At 43.1% G+C, this 27,949-nt stretch overlaps 1 protein-coding gene across 1 annotated transcript; it reads left to right on the top strand.

The window, feature by feature from the left end:
- Positions 1-1,982: 1,982 nt before the first annotated feature.
- On the top strand, positions 1,983-27,289 carry ZDHHC7 (zDHHC palmitoyltransferase 7). Its single transcript, XM_083751285.1, has 8 exons — positions 1,983-2,309; positions 9,916-9,997; positions 15,403-15,725; positions 19,064-19,188; positions 20,582-20,678; positions 22,173-22,254; positions 23,612-23,742; positions 23,926-27,289. The coding sequence occupies exons 3-8, from the start codon at positions 15,420-15,422 to the stop codon at positions 24,100-24,102; spliced, it is 918 nt and encodes a 305-aa protein (XP_083607411.1). The 5' UTR covers positions 1,983-2,309; positions 9,916-9,997; positions 15,403-15,419; the 3' UTR covers positions 24,103-27,289.
- Positions 27,290-27,949: the final 660 nt, after the last annotated feature.

Below are 27,949 nucleotides of genomic sequence, written 5' to 3'. Positions count from 1 at the left end.
AACTTGCATGGGGATGAGATACTGCAGTGAGGAGCTTGGAAAATGGACGTCAGACTTCTGTCTTTTTTTGCACTGAAATGAAATGCCAAGGCCCTTTCTTGATATGTGTTATAGAAAGGTTTTCTCATTCCTTGGCTATTCTTTATTTTTTGACAGCCAGCTGAGTAGAGAGCCAGTGTGGGTGTTATGGTTGTTAAGCTATCAGAACAGCTGCATGGAAACCCAGGTTTAAATCTCCTCTCAGCCATGATGTTCACAGGCTGACCTTGAGGCAGGTATTTACCACAGCTTATCCTACCTCACAAGGCTGTTGTGTGTACATTGCTTTGGGCTCCCACTAAATTCAGATGAGGCTATCTTGGGACTTTTACAGGTTTGCCCTATATATGCTCAGATCCAACCCTATGTCTAATTTGGCTCTTTTAATCTCAGCTTTTTGAGCCACTTGGAGATCAAGGTATTTGCAAGAAAATTATTGTAGGACGCTCTGGGAATAGATTGTGTCATTTCGTTTTATCTAGTATTGCTTAATTGGTTTAAACAAAAAAATTCCTTCCAGTAGCACCTTAAAGACCAACTAAGTTCGTTCTTGGTATGAGCTTTCGTGTGAATGCACGCTTCTTCAGATACACTGAAACAGAAGTTACCAGACCCTTCTATATAGTGAGAAGGTGGGGAGGGGTATTACTCAGAAGGGTGGTAGGAATGGGTGATTGGCAGATAGCTGTGATGAGCCTGTTGACGACTCTTAACGACTGCAATAGGTCTTACAGGAAAAAGCAAGGGGTGAGAAGGTGAAAAATGGCTTTGTCATGTATTATGAGATAAGAATCCAATGTCTTTGTTCAGACCAGGTCTCTCCATGGTTTTAAGTTTGGTACCAATTTCTGAAATTCCTTTGTAGTAAAACAGCTACTTTGAGATCTTGTATAGAATGTCCTGGGAGACTGAAGTGTTCTCCTACTGGTTTCTACCCCTCCCCACCTTCTCACTATATAGAAGGGTCAGGTAACTTCTGTTTCAGTGTATCTGAAGAAGTGTGCATGCACACGAAAGCTCATACCAAGAACTAACTTAGTTGGTCTTTAAGGTGCTACTGGAAGGAATTTTTTTGTTTTGACTATGGCAGACCAACACGGCTACCTATCTTTAATTGGTTTAGTGCTTGTTTTGATTTTGCAGCTCTTTTTAGATTCATTTTCAGAAAAAAATGGCAACAAAAGCAGGGATTTTATTCCAGTCTGCATCTATATTACATATGAAAAATACAAATGAAAGTGTTTTTCAATTGTTTTAATGTTTCTGATTGCTTTTATCTATGAAGCTGTGCAAATTTTATTAATGTTTTAATGTGAAATCACTTCAAGATTATTTTATGGGAAAGGAGTCATAAATAGCACGTGTGTGTGTGTGTGTGTGTGTGTGTGAATGAATGCACATCAAACTGTATCAAAGAAATTATTTTATTTAATTGTAATTAAATAAAGTTGCAATCCTATCCTTCCTGAATTTGGGGAGGATTTCTCCAGGGATGAAGCCTGGCCTAGAGAAGCAGGCTATGGAAGTGAGGCTGAGCCCCCGGATTCTAATGAAGCCCGGTCGCAGCAATTAATTACAATCACGGCAAAGGTCACAGGTCAAAAACTTCCCAGGAGAAAACATTAAAAAACAGGAGCAGAGGAGGCACGTTTTATGCACTGCGCAAGCGCAACGAGGAATCCGGGACTTTCCAGGAGCCGTGCCCATCACCCCTCACTTCGAGTTTCCATTCGACAGCTGCCATTTGCGGGGCAGCGACGTAATCCCGATTGAGAGCAAAAAACGAGATGTCCTGTACAGTGTGCTCCGCAGCTCCCGCGCTGTTACTTCTGCTTCCTTCCCCGGCATTTTCGATTAATGGGAGAACAGGAAAAGAGGCTTGCTTACATGACTTCCAGAGTCGCTGCAGTGCCCTAATTTTTTCTGCTTCTTTCTCTTGTGCCCTTTGGAACCCATCGCTCTACGCATGCGCAGAGCCATCTTTCCTCCCCACCCCTCAGGGGCTGGGCCTAAGCCGCGCGACGAGGCGCCTGCGCAGTGCGCCGGGCTGGCTTCCCAAGCTCGCGCTCGCCCTGCTCCCCTCACAGCAGCGGTAGCGGCCGTTACACACACGGCCTGCCAACCTCCCTTCGGCTGGCCGCGAGCGGAGGGGCTCCTCTCTCCCTGGGATGGGCCGGGCCTTGGAATGCGAGGCTGCCGCTGCCGCTGCTGCCGCCGCCCTCATTTTCCTGGGTTGTCGTCGGCAAAGCCCTGAAGGGACCGAAGCGACGGTGAGTCTGTGAGGGAGGGGCAGGGAGAAAGAGAGATAAGCAAGCCACGCCCTTGTTCTAAGCCACGCCTATTCGGGTGTCCCCACGCCTCGGTTACCCCAAGCCACGCCCTTTTCGACCCCTCCTTCCTCTTTAGACCACGCCTACCAAGCGTGTCACCAGTTCTCTCCCCCCCACCCATGTTCCTCTGCCCCACAAACTGTACCTCCCCTCCAACCGGGCTTCTCTTATGGCTGTGTGATGTAGATTTGGTTTATTTATTTGGAATATTTATTTATTTGGCCTGTGCTGCCATCGCTAAAGTGACCCTATAGAGGGGAATGCAATCAAAACTAAAACTATATCGAACAAATAGCAATTTAAACTTGCAGCCAGCGTGGGCAGAGGAACACCACAACACCCAGTGTCGTGCTTATTTCCAACAAATGCCAGGGCAGGCAAGGTAAGGCCTTTGGTTGGTGCCAAAAAAACCAATCAATAGTTCACACTACCAGTATTTCAGAAAAGAAGTTTATTAAGGTGGTGCTGCCACTGGGAAGGCCTACACCTGTGCTGCCATATAGCACATTTAAGCTGGAGCAGCGTTCCCCAAGCTGGCATCCTCCAGAGGTTGGGCTTTTAGCTCCCATCCCTGACCATTGACCACACTGATTGGAACTGACAGTGTTGGAGTTCAGCAACATCTAGTAGTCACCATCTTGGGGAAAGTGGTGAGAGGTGGTTTGTGCCACCTGATGAGCTCCTATGAGAAACAGTGGGGTCAGTGTTCTGTAGTGGTCAGTGTTAGACTAGAGTCTAGGAAATCAGCCATGAAGCTCATTGGGTGACCTTGGGCCACCTCACAGAGTTGTAGGGATTAAATGAGGAGGTGGAGAACCATATAAGCCACCTTCAGATCATTGGAGAAAAGATGTGATAGAAATGCAATAAATATAATAAAATAGATGTTTAAAATATATACTAAAATAAGTACAGTGGTACCTCCGGTTATGAACTTAATTCATTCCGGTGGTCCGTTCTTAACCCGAAACCGTTCTTAGCCTGAGGCGCGCTTTCACTAACGGGACCGCCCACTGCCGGCGTGCAACTTCCGCTTGCATCCCAGGGCAAAGTTCACTACCAGGAGCACCTACTTCCAGGTTAACGGAGCTCGTTACCTGAAGTGTTCATAAGGACGGTACGTAACCCGAGGTTCCACTGTACTTAATTAGTTTGCTTGACTATTTATGCTTATTTACCTAAATCACATCTTTCTGCCATTCTCTTTACCATTCTTATCCTCACTAACCCTTGAGGTAGATTAGGCTGAGGTCATGACTGGCACTTGTTGAGTTGTACGTCTGAATGGGAATTTGAACCTGGGTCTCTCCAGTCCTAAACCAACAGCGCTGACATTTCTCTCTCTCTTCCAACTGGTTAATTATAAACCCCTCCCAGTCTTATTTGTGCATTTGAAAACGACCTCTACTTGACCACACTTTTCATCGCCATCTGACAACTGATAGCCTGTATTTCACCCCCACCCCTACAAACTATCATGGATAAAATCAGCGGTTATTGCCTTCTACTCTTCAATACTTTGTTACTTTGTGTTTATCCCAGTTAATGTGTACGAGATTGCAGCCCTTGGATAACTGTTCCATCCTACAGCAAAAGCTGTACCATGCTTCATCTAGGGCTCACTGAGCATATGCTTGCCTGAACTGCGTTGCCTCAGGGGGGATGCACTTGATTGAATGTTCCTCTCTCTCTCTCTCTCCCTATATGTGTGTGTGTGTGTGTGTGTGTGTTTTCTATGTGGATATATATATATATATATATACACACACACACCAGGAAATCAGGAACCCTGCTGTCTCCCTGACATAGTTGCTTTTTTTTTAAGCTCATGATTTGATGGTTTGTTTTCAAGTCACCACTTACAGGCTGATGTAGTGTAGTCTAGACACTGGCTTGCCATCTCTATGAGAAATTGGTCCTGGTTTCCCTGTTGATCAGGATTTTCCCATCATGCTGTTATCTTTGTTCTTGTCTCAGCACGGTTTAATTCAGAGGCTTACATTTTTCCTCCTGGCATAAAGGTGAAATCCTCAACCATTAGCATTCATTTTCCAGGACTGCCAGTGACCTAGTCCTGTAAATGAGAATAAGTTTTCTCCTTTTTTTTTCCAGCCATGGCTTTGTGTTCCTCCATGATTGTAGGACCAAGTTTGAGGGAAAATGTTTTTAATCAGCCCAGTGTCTGGGATAATTGGCTTTCTGCTCTGATATGTCTGCTAAAAAAAATTCATTCACCTTGTACAGAAAAACTCACATTGAGAGCCAGATGCTGATGCTTTTGTTGGCTGCTGTCTTTGCAGCAAAGAAATCAAGGAACATTGTCATTGATTTAATTCATTATCCTTGGCTTTAAGAGACACTGCTCATTAGGTTTCTTTATATTGAGTCAGACCGATGGTCCATCTATACCAGCATTCTCTACTGTGGCTAGCATTGGCTTTCAAGAGTCTCTGGTAGAGAGATGATATTTCCCTCAGCAGTCTTTGGTTCTCCTCACTCCTTTTTTTCCTTTTCTGTGACAAGGGATTGAACTAGGTAGGACATACTGCCAGGAAACTGCATGTACTCCACCTAACTCCTCAGTTGGCTCCCCACATCCATCATTGCTCAATACAACCTCTCTGTTTAAGGTCCTCACATTTCAGATGATTTAAGCAAATTGTAAAACAAGTAAGAACCTGAAACTTTGATAATCATTTTGAAGTAGGCACACACAACTTGTGTTGTTGTTATTTTGATTTCTTACCTGCCCTTCACCATGCGATCCCAGGGCAAGTTATAGCATTATAAAAATACAATATTAAAATAGTTTAAAGCCAATCACAGTCACCAAAGTAGAGAGAGGGTCCCTATTGTACTACAAGAATTTGTAGTCCCTACTGTATCTCTGTGCAGCTTTTAGGTTCATAAGAAGCTGTTTTACACTGTGTCATACCATTGGTCCACCTAGCAGGAGGTTCTGTGTTAAAGTGGGTCCACTCCTACCTGCAGAGTTGCTACAAGGAAGTAGTACTAGCAGATTGTCTCTTGGCTCTGTGGTTTTTGGACTATGGGTCCCACAAGGGCCCTTTTCGTCCCCTTGCTATTTTAACATTTGTATAAAACTGTTGGGAGCTGTCATCTGGGGATTTGGAATACTCTTTAAGAAAATTATGGACGCATTTGCCACCCTAGGCTCCTTTGGGAGGAAGGATGGGATATAAATTCAATAAGTAAATAATAACTCAATATTGTATACAGTGACAGGCAGAAACACACCAGGGTTCCAGCCAGGGGTCTCTCCAGTTCTACCTGGAAATGCCAGGAATTGAACCTGGGACCTTCTGCATGCAAAGCAGGTGCTGCACCACTGAGCAGTGGTATTGTGATATTGTTACCTATTATTTAAATATGATTCTAGTCCTTTTGGTTGATAGGAGTCTGAAAACATGATGGCAGTGAAACAAAATCATGGTAGTTTCCCCATGCATATTTGTCGTTACCGTGCAGTGCAGTAGGACACTTTGTTGAAATGTTTTGCCGAAAACCAAATGGTATAAAGCAGTTGCCCTCTACCTGGTACAATAAGGTTCTTTACATGTATAATTTATTAGAAGAGAACAGCCTTTGGCTTCTTATTTTGCTTACCGAAAACTGACTTGGGTGACATAATTTGTTCTTGAATTTTTAACGTGATGAATGTGAGCATGATTAATTTTTGTGGGGAAGGGAACCTTTGTCAGTAAAGTTCGTTAACCAAAAATTGAAGTCAGTAGTTTAGTAAGTAGTTGTGATAAGTGCTGTTTCTTGGACTTTGATGTCAAATACTTTAGCTGTGTACCTGCGTACTTCCAAGCTCTCTAGTGTTTTAATAAAGGCGTCGGTAGCGGTACTCAGACAAATCATGTGAAGCAGCTCTATGTGAAACTGAGTTAGACTATTGGTTCATCTAGCTGAATTGTTTCTCTTCTGATTGGACTGACCCTTCAAGGTTTCGGGCAGAGGTTATTTCAAGCACTTGGACCTGAAGTCCTTTTAACTGGAGAAGGCAGTGACTGTACCTGCATGCAAAGTGGACACTTCATTACTGAAAGCTATGGTCCTTCTCTACTGGATTAAGCAATCCAGTAACTGGCATGCAAAAGAATAGGTAGATTTTTGTATGTACAGTCATACCTCAGGTTGAATATGCTTCATGTTGAGTGTGTTTGAGTTGCTCTCCACAGCAACCCGGAAGTAACGGAACGTGTTACTTCTGGGTTTCACCGCTTGCGCATGCGCAGACGCTCAAAATGACATCATACGCAGAAACAGCGAAAAGCGACACGCGCGTGTGCAGATCTGCCGTCACTAGTTACGTTTGCTTCTGGATGCGAATGGGGCTCCGGAACGGATCCCGTTCGTATCCAGAGGTACCACTGTACTTGGAAAGCTCTTCAAATGAAAGTGGTTGGATGTGTATACAGTTCAATGGAACATACATCACACTGCTTCGTATTAACCTCATAAGCATTGAGAAAGCTCCAGAAGACTGCCTTTCAAAACCTGGATTCGGTTTTGTGTGTGTGTGTGTAACTGTAATGGGGGGGTAGTGTCTGTGGGCTTGCTTATATAATCCTAACCAAACCCAGGGTTCAGTAAATCTCAACTATGTAGGAAGAAGGACTAGTTTCAGATTTGTGTGTATGTTCCTATCTTGCCATTTTAAACTTCAGGCCCTTCTAGGTGTGTCTGTGTCCAACTCTCAAATTGTGACTGCTCTCAACCAGCCTGTTGCTGAATAAGTGGGTCTGCCCTCCTTCCCTGCCCTCCTCACAAGCAGAGTGGAGATGGCTGGGCTCTGTGACATCACGGTTTCACACAGTATGGCTGAGACTTGCTGCTCAAGGGGGCTATGGACTTGTGACTGGCCCTCAAGGTTGAACAGGGTCTGCCCGCTTTCCATGATGGGATGACATCATGCAGCACCGTATGGGTCGGGCAGCGCCTGCGAGGCCTTCAGAATTCCCAAGCCCCTTCACCCTTTCAGCTAGAACAGTTCACCTTACTTACTTAGTAAGTAAAGTCATCTTAAAGGACTGATTATGGATTACGCAGTGGGTGGAAGGAGAGGGTGCAAGACACAAGCATATACAAACTGTGAAGGTCAGAGACTTGGGAGATACAAAAAGTGAAAGGTAGCCTAGCATAATTGAAAATAATTCCCTGACTTTCCTAACGTACAGCTGGTCATGTACAAAGACAGCTTCCAGGGAAAATATCTTACTTCAAGATCATTTTGCGTATCCAATTGCAGAAAATCTACCATTAGCTGGAGTAGAGCAACTGTGACCTTGAGCATGGAATACTTGGACAAAATAATCAAGAGGGGGTTAATTGGGCACTTATAGGTAGATTGAGTCTCCTGCAGCTGCTGCTTTCCTGCAGAAGGGCTTCCCCTAGGCTACAGACCTGTATAATGAAAGAGTGGCCAGCCTGCCTTCTGAGAGAGGAGATGCTGACTCTGTAGTTAGCAGAGCCAGTTTGCTGTGAGATTTTCATTTTTCGTTTTTGAAGCCATGCCTTAACTGTGTGTGACAGCTTTGCTTACATTGTCAATGCAGATATTCTCGCTAATATTGTCACTGGTGCCCACGTTTAGGGCCCTGTAGATTTTTCTTTTCTGCCAACAGAAATCTTTTTTGGGGAAGGGGGAGCTAATCTGACTGCAGAGAGAAAATTTTTCCCAGTTGAATTCATGGTCATGAAACCTCAAGCACTGTGTCTGGGGATATGTTCATACCTGAGATAATAGGTGAAGGTGCCTCTATATATGATGCTTCAATGTCCATACAGTGGTACCTTGGTTTTCAAACTTTATCCGTTTCGGAAGTCTGTTCCAAAACCAAGGCATTCCAAAACCAAGGTGTGCTTTCCCATAGAAAGTAATGCAAAATTTATTAATCCGTTCCAGACTTTTAGAAACAGCCCCTAAAATAGCAATTTAACATGAATTTTACTGTCTAACGAGACAATTGATCCATAAAATGAAAGCAGTAAACATTGTACTGCAGTCACACAATCAATCAATCAGTAGCTGAACTAGGTTCCACACAGTCATAAAAACAAAACAAAAAAACAGAAATGTAAAATAAATAGCAAAAACAGACAGACCTCAGCGTAACACTCAAAATGGAAGTGTGGCACTCAAATCGGAAGCATAACACACAAAACAGAACATGTTCGACTTCTGAAAAAAGTTCACAAACCAGAACACTTCCGGTTTGGCAGTGTTTGGGTTCTAAGTTGTTCGAGTACCAAGGTACCACTGTACACTGGTTTACTGTCCCAGGTAGTCAACAATATTCCATTCTATTCCCCACCTACCTGCTTTTCTGTTTTCTCCCTCCCCAAATCATTAGTCAGCATTCTGTGACCACTGAGTGTGGCCAGTGCTCAGTGGTTTGTTTTGGGATCCCGCCTTTTTTATTATTGTTTTTAACTTCAGCAAATTCTGATGGTTCCGCAAACTTGCTGATACTTCTCTTGTGAGTGTGCGCTGTTTTGGCTATGCAAGTTCTGTCACCTACCTCTGAACTTCATAAATGGAGGGAATGATATCCCACCTTTCAGTTTGCTAAAATTTCCAAGGCAAGTTCCCAGTTAAGGTTAATATAAAAATAAACATAATGAAGACCTTCCCCAAGGCATTGCCTGTATAAATAGCAAAGGGGCGGCATAAATAGATAGACAGCAAACAGACACACAAAAATCCACTCAGAAGTAGTAAAATTAAATCATAATTCAGTAAAAGAAAAAAGAGGAAAAATGGCGGATAACATCATTATTAACTGGCACCTAAAGCTTCATGATGTTGGTGTCAGGTAAGCTTCCCTAGGGGGGGGAGTTCAGCCATGGAGGAAGAGACAATGCCCAGATATTTAGAAAAGGACTTCCGATGAAGTTTATCATGGCTGGACTGGTTCATGTAAGAGCAGATGGCTTCTTAGGTATCCAGGTTCCAAGTCTTTACTGACCTTAAAAGTCAACACTAGCATTTTTAAATTGTGCCCAGAATGAAACCACAAGATACAATCCAAGTCAGTAATTTAGCGACCGTGTTGTGCTCCAGGTAGAAGTTCTCAGATAGATAGTCTTCTACAGCACATATTGGTGTTTCCCAGTTGTGAAATCTCTTTCTGGAAGAACATGGAGGTGAAAGGATCAGACAGCTGGACAGCAACGTGGAGCAGCTGGGCAGGGCAAATGGTTTGAGTCTGAGATTTCCTGAACAGCTGATGGTAGATAATGCCTATCATTAACATTATCCTCTCTTCAGAAAAATGAAAAGCCCCTCCCCCCACTTTTCCCCTAGAGATTCAGTGTTTATCCAAGGACAGAGGAGAAAAGCAGCCTTTTTAACTTGATAAGTGAATCAGAGGTCAGAATGGAAGTTTTCCTCCACGTTAGTGCAGGTTTTTGGCTTCTACAGATGTGTTGTAATTCCATCACAGAAGACACCTCATGCTTTGTTATAACCTTGCTGCTGTGCTTGTAACTAATGAGTGGCTTTATTATGTCTGTGCAGGTTACATCAACTATGACTACATGCATCTTAGAAGCCCAAAGGAACAGCAAGATGTCAGACTAACACTCACACTCCTTGTCAGGTATGTGTTCATTCTGGATTTATTGCCCAGCCTGTCCCCAGAAGCTCAAGGTGGGTTGCAAATAGAAATACAAATGGTTAGATGCCGTTAAGTCCCTAATGGTGAGCCTGTAGCCCAGAATAAGCTTTCTTCAGATTTGTAAAAATAGAGCAATAGACATAAGTATGATGCCTTGGAACAAGCTACAACAGCTCACCTTAAAATGCCAAAGCAGGGAGGCTCCTCCACTCTTCAAGCAACTTTTGTGCAGCAGCTCAGCAAGCAGAAGTGGCATTTGTCTTTGCTATTTCAAATGCTGTATATGCCAGACCAAAAAAAAAAAAAAAGGCGAGGGGAGGGCCATAGCTGAGTGGTAAATCACCAGCTTTGCATGCAGAATGTCCCAGGTTCCAGGTGGGGCTGCGAAAAACTCCCTGTCAGCGTAGACAAGACTGAGCAAGGTGACCAATGGTCTGACTCAGTATTATGTTCCTATGAACTGGCGGCACCCCTGGATTGGCATAGCAACCTGCCACACATAAATGGCAGATCATTTGTATGTGTTCATTAGGTCTTTGTCTTCAAGATAAACTTTCAGCATGCTTCCATTCAAAGTTCATGCTGTTCCTGGGACGTTACCTTAATAGGCCTTTTTGTACTTGCATCCTGATCATAGTAAGTTGAGCAATTTATGCAGCTACCCTCCCCCTCCGCAGTTCAATTTGTTTATTTGCTCAACAGGCTTTAGTGACTTAAAGCAGCATGTTGCATAGAGGTGATGTGCTGTAATGCGACTGAGGCTGAAGTCTACTTCAAATCTTGCTTCCCCTCCAAGTGTTCCTGGACTACAACTCCCATTGTTTGTGAATACCCTTTGACAAGGGGTGGGGTGGGGTCTGCCTTATATGGTTCAGAAACACCAAAGGTTCTTACTATGATCAAATTGGATGGTGCAAGTTTCATGTTTGGGAGAGAATCAGTAATGACACAAATTGATAAGCATGTGCTTTAAACTACATTGAAGCTGGCTTGCTATAGGGAAGGGGACCTAGCATAAGCTGGAAAGCGGTGAGGCATCTGCTCAGATATCACAAATCAATGCAGTGCTTTCAGGTTGCTCTCCAACATGGTCCTTAATAGCAGTGAATCAATAGGGATTTCAGTGATGAAAGTGCTTCTAGGGTTTCATGCTATTTCTGGCACTTTTGGGGTTATGCTGCAATCTGGTCATAATACTTTGATTTTCTATATAGATAGTTGGAGGCTCTCTGGGGCCTCCTTTCTGTTCTGGTGCGATGAGGCAATGTGCAAATAAATGAAGCTCATTATAGTTCCACTCCAGACACCAAGTGCAGTTCAGTGAACACCTAGTCCCACCAGCAAAACAAAAACCCTCCATCTGCTGGGAGAGAGCACTATTGCAAAATGAAACCAATAGGGTAGCTAAAAAGTCGGAATGTTATTTAGTATTTAAAGATGCTGAGTTGTATCCAAGTAAAGTAGTATTAATGGGTCTAACATTGGGTATAACCCTCAATTTTATTTTTTAAGTAAATAATACTGTTTCTCTTTCAAAAATATGCCAAATTTAAAAGGAAGAATGTTAATGCATGCACTTGACATTATTGTGAGCATCTATCAAAATTACTCTTATTTACAACACGCCATCCATCGTTATGGTGCTTTACTAAGTACAAAGACACGGCACTCACTCTCATTTCACTGAAATCACTTAGAAGATAGCAGCACATTTTGCCCCATTTCTTTCTAGAAGGGCTAGAGACTATCTATCTATTTATTTATGGCTGCATTTATATCACACCTTTATATATAGAAGGGATTTGGTCTCCCAGGTGCTCACTCGACACTGGGGTACCTGCCCAGGGTCACTAATTAAAGCTTTTGTTCATGCCATGGTACCCACAAGCACTGGGCTGGCAGTTTCTGACAAGGAAGATAGCAGAAGAAGAGGAAAGGAGGAATTGAAAGCATGTGTATACAGTGGAATAATATTTCAGCAGCACAATGTTAGATTTGGTAATGTTATGAGAACTATAGGGATGCACCAAAGAACATGTGGCTTTTCAAGGAAGGATTTGAAGAAAGTAAGACAAATGAGCTCAAAGTTCCATTCTTGGAGGAAGTTTCAGTCATTAGACTGGGAGCCAGGAGATGGCATCCTTTATCTTACTAGTTCATATGTGTGATTTTATACCTTTTATTTTATGTCCTACAACAATCTGAGCTCTGCAAAGTGTTCTGTTTCCAAATTATGAATAGTTATAATTCCCAATAACCAAACAGCATAGGCATTTTCCATCTCATATTTTTCCCACTTAAGACCAACCTTTATTTCTGTAATGTTTTGAACATCAGATCATATACAAGTTTATTAATAAGTTCCTCTTGGTTCAGTAGGCGTTACTTTCACATAAATGTGCATATTCTACAGGAAGGCAGTCTCACTTAATATCCATGCGTATGTGTGCAGAAGGCCAAAGATAAATTTATCTCTTGTCTGTATTGTGGACTGCAGCTCCCTTGAGCACAAGCCAGGCCTGATGATGTTTTGCTCTGTGGAAGTTGGGAGTCCAAAACATCTGGAGGATTCCACCTCAGCTACCTTCGTGTAAACAGTACTGTGCTAAATGGACCACTGGCTTGACTCTGTGTAGGACTATAGTCTGTATAAGGCAGCTTCCTACATTTGTAGGTTGTAGAACAACTCAGCTTAGTTGCAACCAATTTGCTTCACAACAGGAATCAGTGAATATAACACTTGTTCACAAAATATATCAATTTTAAAATGGGGAAACTTGATTTAAAGACAGTGATTTAAATAACTTTACTATTTTTAACTGATTTTAAATTGACTTGATTTAGATCGTTCTATCCTGGGAATGAGTATATAAGCCAGTGTGTAAAAATAAGGTGTTCTCACAGAAAGCAGTCTTATTTCATAAGGGTGGAACCTGATTTCACCACTTAACCACTTTTGAATGAACAGAATGTGTGGGCAGCAGAGAGAGCATCTGTTCCCAAGATTAAATTGCTAGCTGAAAGTGCAAAGCACAACCCCTTCCAGAGATCTTCCTGCTGCAGTGCGTTGAGTAGCCTCTGCCCTGTTTCTTTTCTTTTCTTTTTTCGCTGAGTCATTGTATAAATTGAGACATACATATTTTTTGCTGTGTGTGTGCTTTAGCTATTGTCTCTGCTTGCCAGCACCATATGGGATCAATTGTTTGATTTCCCTGCTATTCCGTCTACACAGAAGTGTATATTTTTAGTTTGTGATGTGAAATCATTTACGTGATTTCCAAATGTCCAGAACCCCTGGTCATTAGGCATGCTGGATGAGGCTGATGGGAATTAGTAGTGCAGCAGCATATAGAGAGCTGCAAAGTTTCCATCCCTGCTTCACAACAACCCTGAAAGGTACCCAAGTCTGATAAGCCTCAAATTGCAGAGATTAAGAGCAAGAGTGGCTTGCCTTAGGCCATCTAATCTATGGTAGAATGAAAATCACATCGGGTTTCCTGCCTCATTTAATCTCTTTGCCACCTTGCTGTACCAATTGTAGTGTGCTCTCATCATATGCTAATGGTTCTGCCTAAATTACTTATAACTTGTGGTGGCGGGGGGGGGGGAAGAATCCTCTTTTTTTTTGGCCCCTGGGATCAAAAAAATGATGCTAGTTCCCAGGGAAATGTTAATATGAGCCTCAGTTGAATTCAGTAGATCCTGCTTCAGAGTAAACATTAATTAGCTAGAGCAGTTAAGGCCATTTCTTCTTACTTTCAAATGAGACTTAGAATTAACTGTTGTAAGTGAGGAATCTGTCCTGGATGTAATATAAACTATTTTTAACTCTGTAGAAACGTATAAATGTTCTCCCTCATTGAATTAAAAACCTATCTTGCATAGGCTTCATTTTCTTGTCTTATGTGAATGTTGTAAAGAGCATTCATGTAATGTTAGGCACATGAGCCAGTTGTACTCCTCCTTTCCTATTTGGGGAATTCCAAATGCCCACATCTTACAGTCATCTCCCACCTCTTTGAAAATGACTAAGCCTGCTTCTCCTTCCTGTTAAAGGCAGAGATGAGGGAGGGAGAATGCCTACAGCACAATATCTTCATTGCTCCTCTCCCTGTATGCTGAGGCAGCCAATGGAGCTGGCACCAGTATTTTTAGCTAATATGCTGCATTCTCCATTTGAATGTAGTAACATAATCATAAACTTACTTACTCTAAAGGAAATCCCATGTTATCCATTGGGGCTTACTCCCTAGTAAGTGAGCTGGTGATTGCAATTGAAGACTCCTTAGTGGGGTTAATGGTTGGGGTAGCAAACATTTGGTTTGCTGTTGCCACCAACTTCAGGCAGTGGTTGTAGAAGTAAGGTGATTGTGAGGAAGGGAGTGCACAACAGCAACAAAATGAGCAAAAATTAGAGCCTGGAAGGGGTGGGGATAATAATGAGGGACAAGGATGCACAGAGAAAAAAGGGGTGACATGGAGTGCAAAGTGATTTGGAGGGTGAGGAAAAGAAAAAATAAGTACCTATGAAGTGAGGGTGCTGAGAAATCTGCAGATAGAGATGCAAAAAGGCAGCAATTTCCATTCATCACAGTCGGCACTGTTTCCATTCCGCTGCAGTTTAGTTTCCACCATATACAGTGTCATTTGTGTTCTGTCTGCTGTTTAACATAAGTTAAATAACTATTTACTTAAGGTATGTAACTTACATTCATTTCAGTCTAAAGCAAATGTCAAAACAATGGTTTTAAAAAGTCATCTGCAGACTCAAAGAAAACAACAGTGATGTCTTTGCTTGATTAATTTATGCTCCTGACCACAGATGAACCTTTAACTGCAGCAATCTCTGCTTCCACTTGCTTTTCTGTTTTTGGCTTAATTCCCTCACACTACTCATGAGTGATGGAAAAGAGGGATAATTGATGGAGTGCAGAAAGAGAAAAAATGGTGTGCTGTGAAATGCAGAAAATACCACAGGTTTGGGATTAGAATAGATGAGAATACATACAGAGAGCTCTGAAGGAGGGACAAAAAAACTTCAGTTAATTTTTAGAACAAAATTCTTTCCTGCAGTTGACATAAGAATTCAGACTTTGTAAAAAAATATAAATGGCCCTTGAAGTGGTGTGAGATGTATCTTACTGAGTTGTGCATGTTCTTACAACCACAACAAATCTGTCTGCTAGAGAGAAGTGGGAGATGCAAAATATTCCAGTAACTGGCAGAAGACTTGCACTTTCTCTCGCTAAAGTACTGTTCCTTGAACAAAATTGTTATGGCGAGGTAACCTCTACCATCAGACCTGCTTCTGTCCCATGGTAATAGAACCTGACATCTGCTGTCAAAACGCCTTGGTTCATGGCTGCCCTCTTGTTATTTTTCTGCAGGGCCAGTCCAGAAAATCATGCAGTCATCTGGGCACAGGTTCCGCGACGTCGAGCATCACCCGCTGCTTGCCGAAAATGACAGCTATGATTCATCATCGTCGGAGTCTGACATGGCCGACCGGGTCTGGTTCATCCGTGACGGCTGTGGGATGGTCTGTGCGGTGATGACTTGGCTTCTCGTTATCTATGCGGATTTTGTAGTGACATTTGTCATGCTGCTGCCTTCCAAAGACTTTTGGTACTCCCTCATCAATGGGGTCCTCTTCAACTGCTTGGCGGTGCTCGCCTTGTCCTCGCACCTGAGAACAATGCTGACTGATCCCGTGAGTAGACATGTTCCTCACAGTTGGGTTTAACCATTTTGTGTGCATGGAACAGTTATACACAGGGAATCTTTTCTGGGCAGAACTTTTGGCACTTGCATAGCAGCACAAATGTGTTTGGGAAGAAACAGAACCTACAGTCAAATTAAAATGCCCCAAACAGGAAACACAACTAGCATTATACACATCATGCTTGAACAGTCAACACTTCTTAATGTGTGTGAAGCCTTTCCTAGTAATTTATTCTATTGGCATGCACTTGTGCATTGCCTACCACAGGGTTGGGAAATCTTTTTATGCTAAGGACTGTGCTCCTTTAGGGATAATCTCTTGAGGACCACATACTGCTAAAGCCAAAATCAGGCAGGGCCATACCAATTGTCGTACTCAGGTTTAGGAGCAAGAGTATACTTTAATTCAAATCATCAGTCCCCTTTTGGTGAATGTTCTCTCAAGCCCCTGGGCTCCTATTTGCCTTATCAGGTTTCCAGATCTGGAATTTCAATACCTCAAGCAATCCTCTAACCACTGGTATTCTGCTCCTGCCATCTAGACAATAATATCACTGACCGACTTTGTCACAGCCTTGATGGCTTGGCCAAATATGAGGTGTTTGAATGAACAAATATTTATTATATTAAAAGCAGTCATTAACAGGTACGATTTGCTTTCAACAATAGCATTAGAAATTTCATAGCATGTGCTTATAACTCTTTTCCTAATACAAATACAAATACAAATCCTATCCCACTCTGCCCCCTGCTCCTCAGCACCCACACCAATCACCCTTCTCCAGAACGCAACTGTATTTTTCTGTACACACACACACACACACACACACACTGTCATACTCCACCCTCAGCCAATCAGGACATGACACACCACACCATTCTGTCCCATTCTCACTCGCACCCCCTTGCACTCATCTTACCTTACAACTTACAAATATCTCCCTAAATAACATTTTACTATATATCTCTTTAATATCAAACCTGTACAAGTCAGTTACAGTGACAAACACCACAGCCAACTCATCTTTACATTACACGATTTCCCCTCTTTTTTTTATTTATCTTACACACACACACACACACACACCTTCTTCCTCTTTGCACTTCTTTCCACGCTGAAAATCAGCCCTACACAATAACTAGAAAGAAAAGCTTCCATTGACACCAGTGGAAGCTTTTGATTCTAAACTCAGTTGCTACACAGGAGGGTTTTTTTTGGGGGGTGGGGTCATGGCAGGGAGAGTTTAACCTTAACTCTTCAGCTGCCACCTCTTTAGAATTTCCAAGCACAGTAATTGGGATTAGAGAAAAAGCTCCCATTAGCACCAATGGAAGCTTTCCCAACTAAATCTAATTTATTTATCAGAGGGTGAGATCTTGGACAGGAGACTATGGGCTGGTTCCAAAGAAACCAGCAGTTCCCCATTCTAGGCTCAGTGTTGAGAATGGTAGGAGTATCCATAACTCAGAAGTTAAAAACACACTGCGCATGCAGAAGGTCCCAGACTTATTTCCCATACCTCCAGTTAAATGAAACATGGGTAGCAGGACTGGGGGTAACCTTGAAAAGTCACCACCAGTCAGAGTGCCCAGTATGGTATTTTTGTACATCACTTAAGAGATTTCATAGTACGTCATTTAGAAAGGCTTTTAAATACAGAGCCAGATAAAAAGGTAAAGGTAAAGGTACCCCTGCCCGTACGGGCCAGTCTTGCCAGACTCTGGGGTTGTGCGCCCATCTCACTTAAGAGGCCAGGGGCCAGCGCTGTCCGGAGACACTTCCGGGTCACGTGGCCAGCGTGACATCGCTGCTCTGGCGAGCCAGAGCCGCACACGGAAACGGCGTTTAACTTCCCGCTGGTAAGCGGTCCCTATTTATCTACACGCACCCGGAGGTGCTTTCAAACTGCTAGCTTGGCAGGCGCTGGGACCGAGCAGCGGAAGCGCACCCCGCCGCAGGGATTCGAACCGCCGACCTTTCGATGTTAAACCACAGTCAGTGAACTGCAGGTTCACTGACCGAAGGGCAGTTAGGAGGCTCACCTTAAATGACACGAGGGGAAATTGAAGGGCAAGAATAGGTCAGCTGCCCCCATTAGCCTCCTCTTTGACACATATCATGCTCAACCTTGCCTCTAGACTGCTGCACCTGCTTTGTTATCATGTAAGAATTCCCCATCCCTATAGCCTCACCCTCTGCAGTTCTCCCTAGCTACCACACTGAAACTTGGGGCAGTACTCCCTCCAGGCCCTAGTGCCTGCTTGTTTCTTTTAATTGTCCATTACTGTTAAGACCTTTGCTTCAGTAACTGCTATCAGTTTTGTGTTGCTGCCTTTCTCTCTCTTTCATGGAAAGCGGCCTTTAGAATTGAGAGAGGTGATTTGCACATGCACGCGCACCCCACAGAACTTTGTGCTGGAAAATAAGAAAACAGTCCAGTTGCCCATAGAATACATATGCACTCCTCTGGCTTGGATCACAGTGAACATTCAGTTGCCAAAGCTTAAACCATCATGAATAGTCAAGTGGGAAATTGTAGCCAGAAATCAAAGAAATTGCTCCAGTGTCTGCCGCATTATGGTCTTGCTACTACAAAACCCTTAATACATCTTCCTTCCTACAGACCTTCCTCATAGACATAGTGTGTTTTTCCATGGTGTATTCCCAAGATTAAATCTTACATGTCTATAATATCACTTGCTAAAGAAATGGAGGAATAGGATCCTTTTTTATCTACCTAAACTAGGATTGTAAATTAAAATACAAGCAATTTTTGTCTGAACATGATACTGCTCAGTGTGGTAGCTTATTGAGAAGGCCCAGTGTCTGAGGAAATACGGCAGTTTCCCTCTAACTTTCTAAAATGTTATTTCTATGTATATAGGCTCCGTATTGAGGGCAGTTAGTCCTCACCACCAAAGATCTCCCAGATTCTTGTCCCATCTTGTTACTCTGCCCTCCTGCCCTGCTACACCTCTGCTTGCAACCTTCTTGTTCTGCCACCCTCATCTGCCCAAATGTTTCCAGGTCCTCTAAATTACTCTGCCTTTTCTTCCTTTTTGCTGAGAACTCCCTCAAAAACGTGGCGGTGCTCTGTTTCTTTCTATCCAAATCCCTGCTTGGAGCATACCTTTTGCATGAAACTTGTGGACCTCGGCCCCTATAGAAGTAACATTAAAGTTGTGTGTAGCTGCATTCATACCCATTCCTATTCTCAGCTGTGCCTTCAGGTTGCTTTTTAGATCACTCTCGAAAACGCCACTGGCACTCTTCAGATATATACCAGTAACTGGGCCTTGCCTTCCTTTCCATCTGTAATGCCTTAGGGGGCTGTTCCGAAAGGAAATGCCACGAAAGAGTACATGGAGAGTTTGCAGTTGAAACCAGGCGAAGTAATCTACAAGTGTCCAAAGTGCTGCAGCATTAAACCGGAACGTGCCCACCATTGCAGGTATGTCCCATTGCTGCTTCTGTACTGTTCTCAGCCTGGAATCCAAGGCCCAAACTATAAGTGATGTTAAAAACGTCTTTGCATATTGCAATTATGCAGGTGGAAGGAAGTTGACCCCTGTCCACCTTTCCACAGCCCCAATGAAAATCATCCTCCACCACCACTTTCCCTCCTGGGGAAAAAAGTAAGGCAATTTTCCCTGTGACTTCAGCACTTGGGGAAATGAGTTAGCCTCACACTCTCTGCAGAATACTTCCAATAAGGATTGAAGCTGTGGTCTGTTTGTTTGTTTTTTAAAAAAATCACATAAACAATGGCAGTCTCAGTGTAATGTATAGTTTGACTCTTGTGTGGTTTCTCAGACCTCAGAGATGCCTTTTTCAGCACATTTCCCTAAAAGTATTCTTTGCTTTCATGTGTGTTCTATTTGCAGCTTTCTCGGAACAGAGCATTGCTGTGTGACTTTTAAGTTGCCTGCAATTCACTATAGCTTGTGCAAAAGTGACAGACAAGGTCAATTCTTTCAAGATTCCTTTCAGATTCCCTTTTGTCTGAACAAGCTAAGCAGGAAGATGGAGGGTTGTTGTTCTCCACAAGTTGCCTGCAGCTGCTTCCCCACTTTGTCCAACCATCTCTTTGTGCCTCGCTCTTCTAAGCATTAAGTTGAATGCTTAAAAGCTTGCTGTGGCTTTGTGATAGCAAAGCACTTGAATCTGGCCATTCCTGGAAGATCTGGCAGAGCTCATCTGCGCTAAAAATTGCTAGCTTTAGATGTATTTCCTGAAAAATGTGGTGCTTGAGAGCCTTCATTTCAAGGTAAGGGAAGGTGCCAGCACTCCATGTAGAATGAAATGTGGAACTGTGCAATGTTGTTATGTATTGAAGATTATTATAATTAGTAGCATTAGTATTGTTGGTGGGGCAAGGAACAACATGTATATACTCACCTTCAAGCCTGAGTGCTGCTAAGAGAGCCACCCATCCAGTTGTACCCACCCCAATTTTCCTTTTTTCTTTTCCAGCTAATACTCAATATTCCAAGACTTCTAAGTATATTCAGTTTTCATTGAACTGTTTTTATTGGGGCGGGAGCAAGGTGTGCCCCCTGAGGTGTGTTTGTGTGTATTTTAATCACGTTTATTCACTTTGACATGCAGAAAACAAACAATATTAAGTCACACAATGTTTGAATGTCCTACAGCATCTGTTAATGTAGAGCGGCTTCATTGAACGAGCTGCAGTTTGAAATCATCCTCCATTTGGCCTCCTGTACCACGCATGCCAGCGTCTTAGATTTCCAGAGAGATGGCCTCTTTGCAGTCACCAAGGGCAAAATATCCGTAACACATACCACAGCATAACTTTCAGTGTTTTTCCCCCCTCCTTCCACTAGCATTTGCAAGCGATGCATTCGGAAGATGGATCATCACTGCCCCTGGGTCAATAACTGTGTGGGGGAAAGAAACCAGAGGTTTTTTGTGCTGTTTACTGTGAGTATGGTTATTTGTTTGTTTGTTTAGCTGTTTACCATTTGTTTGTTTGTTTGTTTGTTTGTTTGTTTGTGTTGGTTGGTTGGTTGGTTGGTTGGTTGGTTGCCAATATAAAACTCCCTGCCCTGGCTATCCTAATTTGGGGGTTGAATCTTCAAGTTGGAACCTCTACACTCAGAGGCACAACGTGCTTCTGAATATCAGTTGGTGGGGCAGATGCCAAAACCGCAGGAGAGAGCTGTTGACTTCATGGCTTTCTTGTGAGTTTCCTGGATCCGTCTGACTAGTTGTTGTTGGAAAACATTGATGGGCTAGATCACAGATAGTCAGCGTATAGATCCCCAGCCTTCAGTGCCCAGCCTTCATGGCCGTTGGTTTGAGATGGGGGGGGGGGCAACTCCCATCTCTTGCAGGGGCACAATTAATGCTAGCACCATCCGTTAAGAGTTTGGGTGTAATCTTCGACACCTCCCTTTCCATGGATGCGCAGATTGCAGCTATAACAAAGACTGCATTTTTTCATCTCCACCAAGCTAAGCAGTTGTCTCCTTACCTCTCTCGCTCTGACCTAGCCACTGTGATCCACGTGACGGTCACCGCCAGACTTGATTATTGTAACTCACTCTATGTGGGGCTGCCCTTGAGACTAACCCAGAAACTCCAGCGGGTGCAGAATGCCACGGCGAGACTCCTTATGGTGTCCTCGCCACGGGATCACATTCACCCGGTGCTATACCAGCTGCACTGGCTCCCGGTGGAGTACAGGATCAGGTTTAAGTTACTGGTTTTAACTTTAAAGCCCTATACGGCCTAGGACCCTTGTACCTACGGGACTGCCTCTCCTGGTACGTTCCACGGAGGATCTTACGGTCTTCAAACAAAAACATATTGGAGGTCCTGGGCCACAGGGAGGTTAGGCTGGCCTCAACCAGAGCCAGGGCTTTTTCGGCTGTGGCCCCAATCTGGTGGAACACTCTGTCACAAGAGACTAGGGCCCTGCGGGACTTGACATCTTTCTGCAGGGCCTGCAAGACAGAGCTGTTCCACCAGGCCTTTGGCCAAAGCACAGTCTGACCCCCTCCTTTGGTAATCCTCACAGAGCTCCAGCCCAATGGTTGCCAGTAATTTGATTTTGAATTGATTTTAGAATGCTGTGTTACTTTTATTGTTATTAGCTGCTCTGAGCCCTGCTTCGGCTGGGGAGGGTGGGATATAAATTATCATCATCATCATCATCATCATCATGGGGGTTGCAGTCCAGCAACATCTGGGTGGAGGCATGGTGGGAAAGGTTTGCTATCCCTGCGCTAGATGAAACCTTGAGCTAATGCAGCAAATTCCCTTCCCAGCCTCAAAAAAAAGAGAGAATTTTGAAAGCACTTCACAGTGTAGCATGGTCCTCTTACAAGTTGTAAAAGAATTTAAATATTGACTGCCTGCCTAATGGTTGCATGGTTTTCAGAGCTGATTTGCAAATCTTTTTCTCACTTCCAGATGTACATAGCTCTAATTTCAGCTCATGCTCTCATCCTGTGTGGGTTTCAGTTCTTCTCCTGCGTCAGAGGACAGTGGATTGGTAAGCACACACTTCAGTTGCTTTTGTAATATGGCGTTTTACTTATTTATTTTTGGTATATCTAAGTCACTTTTCTACCAGAAGTGTCATAAAAGAAACTACCATGTAAAAATCAAACAATTGAAAAGTTAACAGCATTATCTAAAAAAAAAATCAGCACAGTTTTTTTTTTAAGCAGATAAACCTAAAGAAACACTAAAACAGTAAAAACAGCAGAACAGTCATTCAAACACCTTGGTTAATAAAGAAAAGCTTTCACTCACCACATAAGTATTATTTTTTAAAAATGCCTCCCAGATTTGTTTGGGGATTGTACAGTGTTACCTCAGAAGTCAAATGGAATCCGTTCCGGAAGTCTGTTCGACTTCCAAAACGTTCAGAAACCAAAGCACGGCTTCCAATTGGATGCAGGACGCTCCTGCACCCAATCAGAAACCACGTCGGACAGTCAGGTTCTAAAGAACATTCGCAAACCGGAACATTCGTTCCCAGGTATGCAGCGTTCAGGAGCCAGAACGTTCAAATTGCAAGGTATTTGTCAACCAAGGTACAACGGTATAGAGGCCACCACTGAAAAGTTCTTCACTGGCAACCATCCTCCTTACCTCTGAAGATGGGGGTACCTTGAAGGGGTCAGACAGATCCATAGGGGAGAAGGCAGTCCTCTGGCAGCTCAGGATGTATAGGGCTTTCAAGATTAAAAACAGCCCTTTGAAATTTTGGCCTAAAAAACTGGTCATCCATGTAAATCTACGATTGAGAAGCCCTGCAGTATTTGCTAAGGTGGTTTTTGCCATTTCCATCACAAAGATGAACAGGCATCATCCTTCCTTATTAAGGAAGTCCTTGGAGCTTGACAGTGGTGGGACACATTCCAATAGACCATGCCTTTTAACTTTGCTTTTAAAATAATTGCCTTTTTAAATTGTGCATGTGGGCGCAGGTCATGCACACCTACCTAGCATGGTAAATCAGTGATGAGGGAGGCCTGCGTATATCATGTTTTATAATTTGCCATATAAATACAACTGGGTATTTAGATCTATACAAATTCTGGTGGCATCTGAGCCTGAAGCACCTGGAAGGCACTTTCCATTTGAGCACACGGTGTCCCACTACCATTTGTGTACAGTGGCAGCTCCATACAGGAACAAACTCCCATTCTAAGTGTCACTGGCCCCTTGCAGGCCAACAGTCTGGCTACTGATGGGTATGCATGTGATCCCTCAGCCTGGGCTTTGTGTTGTAGATTGCACCTAACTTCCTGTTACATTCTCAGATTCCTTTTGAAGTTAACTCTTGTTGGCATGCTTGTTGCGGTTTGTTTTTTCATTGAAGTTCATCCGCTCTCTTTCAGAATGCAGCGACTTTTCACCACCTGTGACTGTGATCCTGTTGATCTTCTTGTGCCTTGAGGGTTTTCTGTTTCTGACGTTTACCGCAGTAATGTTCGGCACCCAGATCCACTCGATATGCAACGATGAAACGGTCAGAATTGAGGGTTTTTCTTGGGGTCTGGTTTCAGGACTGGATAGGGATTTGAACTGCTTCTCCTATGCCCTTGTTCTGCCCCTTTCCATATCCTCTGTTGAGACAGATGTTCAGTCTTGGCTAGAGTTTGGCGTGCTTTCCAAGTTTCTTAACATCAATTTTTAACATATTTACTTGCAGGAGATTGAAAGACTGAAGAGTGAGAAGCCTACATGGGAACGGAGGTTGCGCTGGGAAGGAATGAAATCTGTCTTTGGGGGCCAGCCTTCTCTGCTATGGATAAATCCGTTTGCTGGATTTCGAATCAGACGGCTTATGCTAAGAGCCAAGAAAGGAGGTCCTGAGTTTTCTGTTTGAGTCTGTCTAATCATGCTGGAACTCACAAAAAGTAGTATATTGTATTTATTGGGCACCAGGAAAAAAGAAAAAAGCTGCCCACAAGTAACCTGTGACCAATGAAGATTTGACACACATGAAACATTTTGCTTGTAGCAAGCAGAATTTTATACATTTATAGTCACAGACATCTCATTAACTCTCAGAAGTGTAAACTGGATACTACCACACATGGCTTTCAAGCAAGATGACAAAACAATCAGAATCAACCAAGAAAGGTGGACAGTCACACTATGAAGCCAAAATATTGTCTTTACTACTGTAACTTATTATTTTAGAGAACTAATTATGCATTTATTTTTGTCAAACCCCTTTTATTTGATATGTGTTGTTTTTTTTTTAAGGAGTTGACCTCTGCTGTTTTTATATGACTTTGTGGCAAGGCACAGTTGTCAATCATGTTATTATACAAGTACAAATGCTGGAAATCACGAGCCAAAAGAAACCATTTTTGACCTGATTGTTTTTAGGCAATGCTCAGCTCCATTATGTAACTTTTCAGTTTGTCCCCAAAGACCCCCTCAGCTGTACTTCTGCATGTGGGTATCTGAACAGGTCTGTAATCCATTACCTTGTAGCCAAAACATACAAGGCCAGTCAGTGTCCAAAATTTCCATAGGCTCAGAAAAGTATTCCTTTTTGGGGATTCAGTTTTAAGTGGTAAGTGTGCAGAAATCATATTGCAGGGTTTTGTTCTACCCTGAGGTATTTACACTAATTTCCTGTTCATTATAATTTCTAAGGGAACTCATCATTAGGTGTATTGAAGGATTACTTTTTGTCCTTCCAAAAGGGGGGCGGGAGTGGAACCATAAACTTCTGATGGCATGAAACAATGCATATTGGAAGTCTCTTAATTGAACCAACAGCTTCAATTGCTTCTTGCATTTCATTATATAAATTTGTCAGAATGCAAGCCAGGCCTCTCAAAAGCTATGGGTAAGACCTAGTGAACTTGCACATAGGGGGTGGGAAGATGTAAGCTGCAATAGATCTGAAGAACAGGCATGTCTTTAAACATGCTGGCCTGCAGCCAGATTCTAAACATGCTCTGTGGAAGTCAGACTTGCTGGTTCCAGATGGCCTTAATTGCTGAGTTCACTAATGCACCATTGTGCATGCACCGCTGCCACATAACACCAGTTTTCATGTTCATTGCAGTGGGAGAGACGCCTCCTGATTCCGCAAAGGGATTCTTGTAGTAGCATTGTCCTGATAAAGCTATTGGCACTACTCTTGTGAGAGCGCTGAGTGCTCGTCAGCACTCCTACACAAATACAGGGCTCTCATGATGAATCTTGAATGCGTTTGGGAATGTTGCCAATTGTTCAGATAGTCTCCTTGCAGCCATGCCAACTGTGTGACTCATAGCTACACTAGCTTACTATTGTCCTCAAAGGAGATGGGCAGATTTCTTCAGAAACAAGTGCAGCACTTGACTGTGACGATTCCATGTAATGATTTTATTTTTAAAAAAATCCTTGGCAGCAAAAGGAAATACAGCATCTACCATATTCCAAACAAAACCACTTCTGAACTGGAGAAATCAGTGGTATCCAACCAGCTTTTACCATCCCTTGTAGAGTGAAACCACTACATGGTCTGAATGTGCTGTTACATCTGCAAGTAATGAAACATTGTCTGAAGGGAGTGATATGTGTGCTCAGCAACAGAAGCTGATCCTTCCCCCCCCCCCTTTCTTTTAATGCCATTTAAACAGGAGACTTCACATCTTGAGCATGCATGTATAGAAAGGAGAAATGTTTTTTGAGGGGGCGGGGGAAGCCTTTCTAAATTGAAACCTGCCTTTAAACATATCGAGGCTGAGCTTTCGCTTAGCCATTGGTATCGCAGTACCAGCATGCTCAAGAATCTGGAGGCTGGCACACCCCACAGATGAGTATGCATGTGCCTGGGAAGCTGGGACTTTGCTGATATTACCCCAGCACTTCCCACTGCTGAAGAGAAGTGGCTTAGAGTGTGGATTGCGACTTCTGTTATTACAAAAGCAAGCAAACAGCAAGCATACTTCTGTCTCATGCAGAATTCCCTCTTCTGAATGACTTGTAGGCTATAAGTTTAGTGTGAGTTTTCCAGTAGGATCTTTAATTCCTGGAGGTTCACTCGCCTATTTCTCTATGTCTCTGTGCAGCGTCTTAACTATAATGACCTGAATTGTGTTTTATAGCAGGGTGACAATGATGCCCAAGCGTGTGTCCCCATGAAGGGGGCTTCCTCATGATCATTTTGGTCTTTGGCATTAAATGAAAACTGTGTGATCTGGAGGAATGGAAGTATGGAAGGAGAAACGAGATATAATGGAAGGGTCTGTTTCATACCAGTTCACTGACCCTCCTAATGTAGGTGATGAATTTGTTACAGGCTCCCCCTCTTCACACACACATAGTGTAAGCTGTGGGGCAAGCACACTGTACATACATCCATGTAAACAATCCTCCCTTGGAGGAGGGGAATTGGGCCTCCATCAGGAGAGGCTTCTTACAAAATCACAGTATTTATATGGTGATGAAGGGGTCCTCTTTGCTCTCCCACCATGCAGGGCATAAACTGGAACCATGGTGATGTGTGCACTACCTGCCATACAGAAAAATGGGCTCACAGCAAGCAGGTGGTGACTTGTAGCGAAGCCAGGCACACACAGCTGGTGAACTAAGCAACCTGTAAGAATCAAAAAATGCTCAGACAATGCCTCAAGGGATCTTTGCAGTCCATTCTCGGCCCATGAACAAAAGCCTGCAGTTTGTTCTTATGTACATATTCACAGTTCCATCAAGTCTGTGCACGTATTACTAGGGAAGCAGAACTTGCAAGCAGATAAATAACATTAGATTCGGATCACCAAAGCAAGGGGTAAAAATGCAGCAAGCCCAGGAAGATCTTGCCCATTTCCATTTTGTACCTTCACCTCGTTTGGGAATTGGTTATATCTGCTTTAACACAAGACTTCATACATACACTTTGATGGACTGTATACTGCTGGAACTCAGCAAATCCCTTTTAAAGCAGCTGAACCTGTGTGTGACTTAGCAAGTGTGTGTGCGTGTGTGTATGAAAATGGAGTTTCTTGGCTTTTTGAATCCTTGTTCTGTTGTAATTTTTTTAATGTAAAATAAAGTAACTAATTGAGGGCTTTGTGTTGGATATTTAATTTCATTTTTATATATTGACAGCAGAGCTCATGTTTTGTGTGCATAGAAGTCTGGGCATCCTTTTTGAATTTGGGAAGAATACCTAAAGAATTTCAGGAACTCTGAAACCAAACAGAGGAGGCAATAGAGGGACTGATGACCTAATGTCTTTTCCCCCCTATGCATTTGTCTTTTAAGAACTTCCTTACCTTCAAGGACTATGTCCTCCTGACATTTTTTTTCAGCTGTTCAAAGAGAGGAAACAACTGTTAACATATGCTTTGGTTAAGCCTGGTATCTGGTCGTATTAGGACTATAGGAAGGTGCCTTACACTGAGCCAGAGCATTGGTCCATCTAGCTCACAGGCTGGCTGGGAAAAACTCTTTCCAGTTTTTCAGTTGTGGGTCTCTCCCAGCCCTACATGGAGATGCCAGAGATTGAACATGGGACCTTCTGGGTGCAAAGTAAATACTCTACCACAGAGCTCCGACCCATCTCCTGTTGTAGAAATACATTACATCTCTACATAGTGAGGAAAGCTAGGTTTCCTGTGTACTCACTCAATTTCCTGCCTTAATTTCTTCACTCTTAAGTGTTGGCTATTTGTAGACTAGACTTGGACCAGATAGCTCTGCAACAGAGGACTCCTTCAAACAGA

The sequence above is a fragment of the Podarcis gaigeae genome, assembly GCF_964106915.1.
Source record: "Podarcis gaigeae genome assembly, chromosome: 8".
Classification (NCBI taxonomy): domain Eukaryota; kingdom Metazoa; phylum Chordata; class Lepidosauria; order Squamata; family Lacertidae; genus Podarcis; species Podarcis gaigeae.
Note: the sequence above shows the minus strand (reverse complement) of the source record. Positions and strands in the feature narration are given on the sequence as shown.